Source organism: Gavialis gangeticus, unplaced genomic scaffold, assembly GCF_001723915.1.
Source record: "Gavialis gangeticus isolate Ggan-Ray unplaced genomic scaffold, GavGan_comp1, whole genome shotgun sequence".
In the NCBI taxonomy this organism is placed as follows: Eukaryota; Metazoa; Chordata; order Crocodylia; family Gavialidae; genus Gavialis; species Gavialis gangeticus.
Window position 1 is genome coordinate 11,573,120 of NW_017729001.1, and position 8,061 is coordinate 11,581,180.

Here is an 8,061-nt window from a genome sequence, read left to right on the forward strand (position 1 = left end):
AAAAAAAAAAAAAAAAAAATCAAACTCTGGAGTACAAAAAAAAAAGGCTAGTCAACGAAGCTCTGATGTGTGTAACAGCTTACCAAACACACACTCTGGAACATCATTGTTTTGATGTGCAAACTTGGGTACCTGTTCCCCCTAAAGAAATGCACAGGTTTTTGAGAATGGAATTGCAGAGTGCATTCGTTCCAATAGATGTATTCAGAAAAAATGCTGCTTCTGAGAAGACAAATTTATAGTAAATATCCTCTCAGGCTAAAGAGGATGGAGCAAGGAGTGTGTTGGGTAATGGCCAATTACAGGAAAGGTTTCTGTTATGTGCAGATGTTGGATTGTATCAGCACAGAGTCATAAGCATTAGGAAAGCCCATCCTCCAGTCTTTTCAGTCCTATTAAATGTTCTTAAAGTCTTAAAAGGTGTTGCTAGTGACTAACCACATCCATTCTTCAGTGTCATCTTAATCCGGTCAAACATCTGAGTGAGTTCATACACAAGGCTAAAGGTGCAATGAATTCACACTCCAGCACTGGTTAATTAAGAGTAGGAATAAGACAATTCTTAGAAGTCCAGTGGTTTGGAAACTGTGCGCTGGCTACTTTTTGGCAGGACCAAACAGAAGCAAGTCCATACCACCAGTGATGCGATAAGCTGTCTCTTGTCATCATCTTCTAGCAGAGCTCATAAGACCCAACAGTTTTTGCAGGGAGGCGAAAAAAGAAAAAAGTTAATAACCTGTTTTTATGTGTGTTTTGAACTGGGGCTATCCATCTGGAACAAATGCATGGCTCTGCAAGGTTTGATTTGGAGCAGAAGTCCTCTCCTCCAAGCAGTTGCCAGTCAAGCCTGCTTTCACTGCTGCATACAGATTTCTCGTCAAAGAAATTCAGCAGAGCTATTCCCAGACAAAAGAAGTCTTGTAGGAAAAAGCCATTCTTCTACCCCAATGTCAGATTTCCGAGTGAAATGCGGCTCCTTCAAAAGCAGTTGTCAGGGAGACACTCCTTCCCTTGTGTTGCTGAGTCTTTGTTGTGTTGAAGTTAATAGCTTCTTTGCTCAGAAACCCAAATGCCATATCAGAGCCAGACAACTCTTCCCCTCTTTACAACTGTTTGGGTGAGGAAGAAAGGAAATCTGTGGCATTTCTTTTTAATTCAAAATATCCTGAGACTTGCTGGTTTCTGCCAGAGCTAGATATTAAGTATTTGCTTAAGTATTTTTTTTCTTGCATTTTTAAAAGCATGGCTATCAACAAAGAGATCAACACTTTGGAGGATTGTCATGACCTTAAGTTTACTGCATCACTCAGGTATCCGCAAAGGCTCCACTGCAGATTCCTGATGATTCACCAAAGAAGGAAAGCAACATTGCCTAACCTGGAATAAACCCTACTTCGAGCTCACTGCAAGGTCTCTGCAGCTGTCGTACAATCCTTTTAAAAAGATCTCTGTCTTGGTACTGGAGAAATTCCACAATTTTCTGTATATGGAAGATTGGAATGGGTTATGAGTGAAGCTGCTTCTGACAACCTTGTCAGTGGTCTGAACCATGTCTGTGTACAGTAGAAAAAAGTAGTTCATTCAATCCAGGGAAACTTCTTTTAGAAAGAGAAAATATCCCTGCTCTTAGTTTTCTTCAAAGCATTTTTCAGCAGAGGTACTAGCCACAGCTATGATAGACTGAAGGGCACATGCTGCTGCAGGAGTTGTACTCTCGGGTTTATAGTTCAGTGTCACTTGCTCTGAAGCCCTTGCTCTCATTTTCCAATTTACTTTTATCAAAGAGGAGATTTAAAGCTTGTCTTGTTTTGAGCTATAAATTCCAACTCTCTAGGCTGCTCTTGAGTTAATATGGCTCTCTGAATATGACAACTTAGGATTCTGCTTCATTCCAGAAATGATCATTACAGGCTGTTTACACAGACGCTTCCAGCCCTGTGACAACTTACACAAAGCTGCCCAGTCTTCTGCATATTTGAGTCAAAAAAGAAGGTGCTTATTATCCAGTCTGTAGCACTAGCTCAGCTTCAAACCCTTATTTTAAAGGCAGGAAGATGAGATCTGCCATTCCATAACCATGTTCCATCTGTACCAAGACAGAAGTCAAACTAGAAGCAGCTGACACACAGGACAGAATTAGCTACCTCTTAAAAGCATCCAGGTATGCAGCAGGGAGGGGAATCTGGGACTTGAGTTTGTTTAATTTCAATATAATTAATTTCCTAGTATGAGGGAAGAGCCAAACAAGAAAACAGCTGTAGGGAAATAATACCCACGCAAAACAGGTAACAATGACTGCTTCTTGAATGACTTACTAAGACTCGTGCAGAAATTTCCTCATCTTCACAGTGAGATCCTGTTATCAAACAGGATGACATCACTACTTATAGTGGCTAGAAGGAAATCAGATATTGTTTTTATATAAGGCTTCGCTCCTTCATATCAACCAGTACAGCCCCACAAATCCATGTGTCAAGTAGCAGGAGCCACAAGCTCACACGTGCATGCCCCAAAATTGTTTCATCAGAACACTTTAATGTGGGCATGAGGTGCAAATTCTAGGGACCCTAGAAGTAATTACTCTTTCAGTCAGTCAAATAACATACCCAGAACTGTTTGGTTAGAAAAATTCACATTTTAACAGACTCCTAGGTACAAAGCAGTCAACACACAAACTTTGACCAATCACAACAGCAAAGGACAGGGTTTGTTTTTTTCTTTCTTTCTTTCTTTTTTTTTTCTGGGGGGGGGGCAGGGCTTGGAAAAATACAGCACACTAATGAAACAAAGTGCAAAAAATACAAAAAAAATAGAAAATAGAAAAAATGTATTTACAAGTGGTACATTACTATGATCAGAAAGCACAAAGACAATTGCTGCTATAATACATGCACTGGGTCAAGAAAACTATTAAAAACCTGCAAGTGAGATGTTTGTATTAGAGAGATACAGAGAGAGAAGAAAAGAAAAAAGAAAGAAAGGGGTAAAGAAAGGGGCTTAAACATTTTTCTTCCTTAGTTTGCTACATTGATCAAAATCAAATAACCTCCTAGAGTCCATGAGTACAATTGGTACAAATACTACACTGTTTTTTAACTGCAGGTTCAGTTGTAGAAGGGAGAAAACAGTTGCTTATTGTAGGTTCATATACAAGAAAGCCATATTAAACTGCTCTACATGCTAAAAATTACAGCAAGCCCCTGTCTGCTACATAGCATGATCTTAGCAGGTTTTTCCTTTTTATTTATTCATATATATATATATCTATATGCGTGTATATATATATGTATAAAAATCGTGCCCTTGTTCACTGCAACATGACATCTGGGTGGAAATGTAACTTGTTACAACAAATTCTTATATGTATACTGCAAGAAGTCACTCAATGTCTGTGGATTTAATAAGTCACCTCACACCACAGGAAATATTTAATAAATCAAAAAACCCAAAAAACAAAACAAAAAACCCATATAGTGACAGAAGAGCTTCTGTCTCAGTTCTCTTCAAAACTGAAGTCCAACAGGAAACTGGTCCCAACGTACATGAGGGTTCTCTGAAGAAGCTTCAGTTTGCTTAACTATTTTTTCCTTTTAGTGTTCTCGAGTTTCTGAACAACTTCAGATCGTTTTTAGTTTAAAAGTTTGTCTCCTCTCTTGCAAAGGTCACAGTCTGGTACTGATCTGTAAGAGGGGAAGGAGCAAAGGGAGGTGGCTGCAGTCACACAAAGGGTCCCATCTGCAGGGATAAGAGGAATCAAACGGAGCTCCAAAACCTTTGCTTTTTTGTTTTTTCCTTTTTTAATATAAAGTCCATTCATACAAGTTCCATAAACTGGCACCTTTCCCAGCACCAGTCCAGCTTTAGGTGACAATAAATGCTCAAGTTGAGAAAAGGACAAAGGCAGAAGTTCCAGTCACTTCCTATCTGCTGCATCATACTTCCAGGAAACGGGAGCTGCTGGACTTGGAGTGGAAGGGTTCAGACCACATGCGACGAAGATCGCCCTTTGGAACGGGAGGCAAGAAAGCAAACTCATTCAGAAATTATCAAACAACCCAGGATCTTCAGTGACTTTAAGCCCTGTGTGTTTAGGTGTTTTGTCTTAAGGCAAATCTGCTCTCACCTTTTAGGAGAGACTGTACTTCTGATACAGTAAGAATGAAAATCATTTCCAGGTTGGGTAAAGACTTGTTTATCTGGGGGCCTGTTCTACCTGAAAGGCATTTCTGATCAGAGATACCTCAGCTGGCAGGCCCAGTGCCCAGAGCTGTAGGTCAGTATTTCAACAAGTCTCTCTGAAGCAAAGAGCTTTTAAGTTCCCAGCTGGCTGACCTGGCATGAGGTGTGCAAAAGGAATCTGCCCACCCTCCAGGTGTTAGAGATTTGCATACACACTTTCTCATGACAAGCAGGCCAAGGGAAATCACCACTATGCAGCATGTAATTTAAAACAGAATGCCCTTTACTACACTGGAATCAGATTAATGTATACTCACTGAGAGTTTAAAATACAGTTATCTTACATCCTAGACAAGAAATCAACTCTTCATTAATCAGTTCCCTAACAGCAATGTTTCATGACTATAGCAATGAGAATCCAGTTTTCCATCACTGACGTCAGAGTGAGTAAAACAGCCTATCACACCCTCAGAGAAGTGAGAAAAAGTAGAAAGAACATACTCCCATGCAGGAGGCAAAACTTGCCACAGACCATGTTAACACTAATCTCACCTTTAAATAGGCCATGGTGAGGAGTGGCAATAAGGTAAATGGTACCAAATAGAGCAGGGCGGGCTGTGCTGCCCGGTGAATGCGAGAAGCCACTGTTGCAGTTAACAGACCTGTAAGAATAAAAAGAGTGATATGTTTCCATTAGTGATGTACACAGAGTCTCATATCTACCCACACTAGGATCCCATCTTCCAGCTCTGTTAAAAGGAAAGAAGTAACTTGCTTTTCTACTAGCAGTGGGCAAGGCACTATGACTTTCCCTGGACATGAAAGAAAAGTGAAAGACTTGCTTTATTTAAATTACTTTTTAAAATGAGACACTGCTGAAACTAAACATAAGATTACTTTCTCGAGGGTTAAACTAATTACATTAATTCAAACAAACAAACGTCAGTTGAAATCTGTCAGATTGCACTGGTGTAATTTCCACTGTGACAGCTGATATCAACTGAGGTTATTCAACCTGAAATCCATAGATAGAAGCATGAAAGGTCAAATAGGAAGTTCTCACATTAGGAATTAAATCTCTCAAGCATTTGCTGGAAGAGACTGGGGAGGAAGGTGTGCATTTTTTTTTTTTCCTTCAGTCTTTTCTTCTGTCACTGAAAGCCACAGGAGTTTTAAATTATATGCATACACTGTGCCTTAGAGACAAATCTATCTAACTAGGGGAGAGGGGAAGGGGGGATGGACTGCTATGTCAGCCAAGTGAAAAATGTAGGATTTTTTTGTGGAAAGGTTCATACAAAAGTACAAACGCTGAGTTCTGAACAATCAAGCTTCTTTTCCAGCACAATGCGTCTCAAGATTTTAACATGCAATCTATAACCCCCTACAACTCTCCTCTTCAGTACTGAAGTGAATGTCCACAAAATACCAGACAAATTACCCTGACAGTATATTCCACCCTTGCATTAATATATTTGCAATGAGAAGAATGGGGTAAGGAGAGTCTCTCCACGTTGCCCCAGTCAAATTTGGATGGAAGAAGGGGAAGGACAGGAAATGTTCCCTAAAAGTCCATTCACAAATGGGTTCATATTATCTTGTAACCTAGCATAACCGGCCCATTCTTGTACACTGAGCAGTTTTTGTTTTTTCCTTACCTACAAAGTATCCAATGAGAGTGCAGTGAAAGTAGGAAACTTTCTGCATACGTCCCGAGATGTTTCCAGGCCCTGGTGTACCACACGTATCACTGTTGGCTTGTTTTTTGTAGTTGTCGTATCGCAGGACAAAGCAGAGCAGAAGACCGGGCATCACGATGTCTCCAATACCCAGCATAGAGAAGTGGCTGCCTGTGGAACTGGATAACCGTTCAGATTGGGTGCATGTCCAAGACACTGGATGACAAGCTCTAGACCCTCATTCCCTTCACTCTCTGCTCCTTTAGTCACCCCATCTTCCAGCTGGCATGACTTGTCTCTATGGCAGAGGCAAACTGCCAGCTGTTAAGACAGGTGCAGGTGATCCCATCACCACCAAAGTACTTTGAATTCTTTTTACTCTTACTTCTGATAGCAAGGATCTCTTGCTTCAAGTGCCAACTGATAGCACTTCAGCTTCTACTGCATATGAAAGCATTAATGGTATCAAGGCGGTTATGCACATCAACACTGAATTAAACACTCCCACCTGCCTTTGTCTCCCTTCATATAAATGCTTGTGCCCTTACTTATGCATGTGTTGCCCTCAGAATCTCTCAATGTCTTTCTGGATGGTGCAAACCGTACTACATGCAATAGTCCAAATGAGGCTGCACTGATTTAAAGGCATCATGACATTCATTTCATTATTTATACTCTCATTCCTTATGCATCCTAACATACCATTACATTTTTTCAAAGGTAGCTGACACTAAGCAGGAGTCTTCAATGGCCTATCTATAGTGACAAGAAAGTCACTTCATATTATATTAGGACCATGCCTAGATAAGCAATTTTTCAAGCACCTTTAATGTTTACATCCTGAAACAGCAAATTGTAGAACACAAGAGAAGAAGCTACTCAAAGTCCAGTCTTAAGTTATACACAAGAGGTGGTTAAGGAAGTAACTGTGGGTGTGCCATCAAATAATAAAGACCATAATACAGTTATGTTCAACCTTTAGGCAGCACTCTCTCCATTATACTAAATTCTAACCTGTAAGCAAGAAAAACCTTGACCTAGACAACAAGGTCCCTTCATGAGACTGTACATGCTTGAAGGTAAAACAGAGCCCTAACAAAGGAAAACATCCACAGCAAGAAAAAAAACCACATGATTAAAAAGTAAGGTTTGTGATATTGTTCCAAGCTAAACAGGTATCCCTTGAGGAAAATGGAAATCCAGCTGAAAGTTTAAATTTAAGATGAAAATTAGAGAATGAATGAAAAATCCTGAAGGGCAGTGAGTCAAATATAAACAGCAGCCTGTGAGGTTTGGTAGCTCTGCTGGATCAACAGAGGTTTAGTTAAAGGAGCAAGCACTTACAAGGGCACTGCAATGAAACTATGTGATTTCTTTCCACCAGGCTTCTCCATAAAACTTAAGGTAGCAAACGGACCTGCAAAGACCAAGATGTTAAGAAAGACTGTGCTGGAGCACACTGAGCAGTAGGGCAAGAATTCTGATGGATTCCAAGAAGCAAGTTAAGTGCATATTTAGCAGCTTTCTACTGCATCAGGAGGACCAGGGAGCAGCAAGTGAAGCTTTAAAGGAGGTAAATGCAAAGATTCTTGGAATTACAGTCCAGTAAGATTTCACTTCAGAAGATAGTAAAAATGATCATTAAAGACTGTACGAAATTAAAATGATCACAAAGGATAAACCAGCCCATCTCATGTAAAGGAAAGCTGTGCCTTTTGCATTTAGTAAAACTATTTAGGCCTCTTGATAAAAATGGATAAAACGGAGGCAGCTGATACCTGAACTCTGAAAAGATTAAATATCTCAAAAAAGTCTTTAAATAAATAAACCTAAGTCCAAACAGAGAGAAGTAGCACTGTGATGACTTGAAACTGGGTAAGGGGCAAGCTCCCCCACAAAAAACAACACAGGATAGAAACATATAGCCTACTTTCAACATGGCAAAAACAACAACAGTACTAACAGCTCCAGATTTAAATTTTAAAAATGTTAATATTTTATGCATATTGAATGACTATATATTCATTATGCTACTAAACTGGAGAATAAGTCAAAAAGTAAAAAAGCATTAACTGATGACAATTACTAAGCATCATGACTAGAAGACTAAGAACTTCAGATGGACCTTGCAAAGCTGATTTTAACGTTTGCAGAATTCAGGTTACCAAATTAAGGGGGGGGAGAGGGGGGGGGGGGTGTCATT

At 39.8% G+C, this 8,061-nt stretch overlaps 1 protein-coding gene across 1 annotated transcript in view; it reads right to left on the reverse strand.

Annotated features, from left to right (window-relative positions):
• Positions 1–2,747: 2,747 nt before the first annotated feature.
• SPPL3 (signal peptide peptidase like 3) overlaps positions 2,748–8,061 on the reverse strand; it is an 82,580-nt gene continuing 77,266 nt past the window's right edge. The window contains exons 9-11 of the mRNA XM_019506635.1: positions 5,838–6,037; positions 4,732–4,841; positions 2,748–4,004 (exon numbers count right to left, since the gene is read on the reverse strand). Coding sequence (XP_019362180.1) covers positions 3,933–4,004; positions 4,732–4,841; positions 5,838–6,037 — 382 coding nt within the window. The 3' untranslated portion in view covers positions 2,748–3,932. The remainder of the gene's footprint in view (positions 4,005–4,731; positions 4,842–5,837; positions 6,038–8,061) is intronic.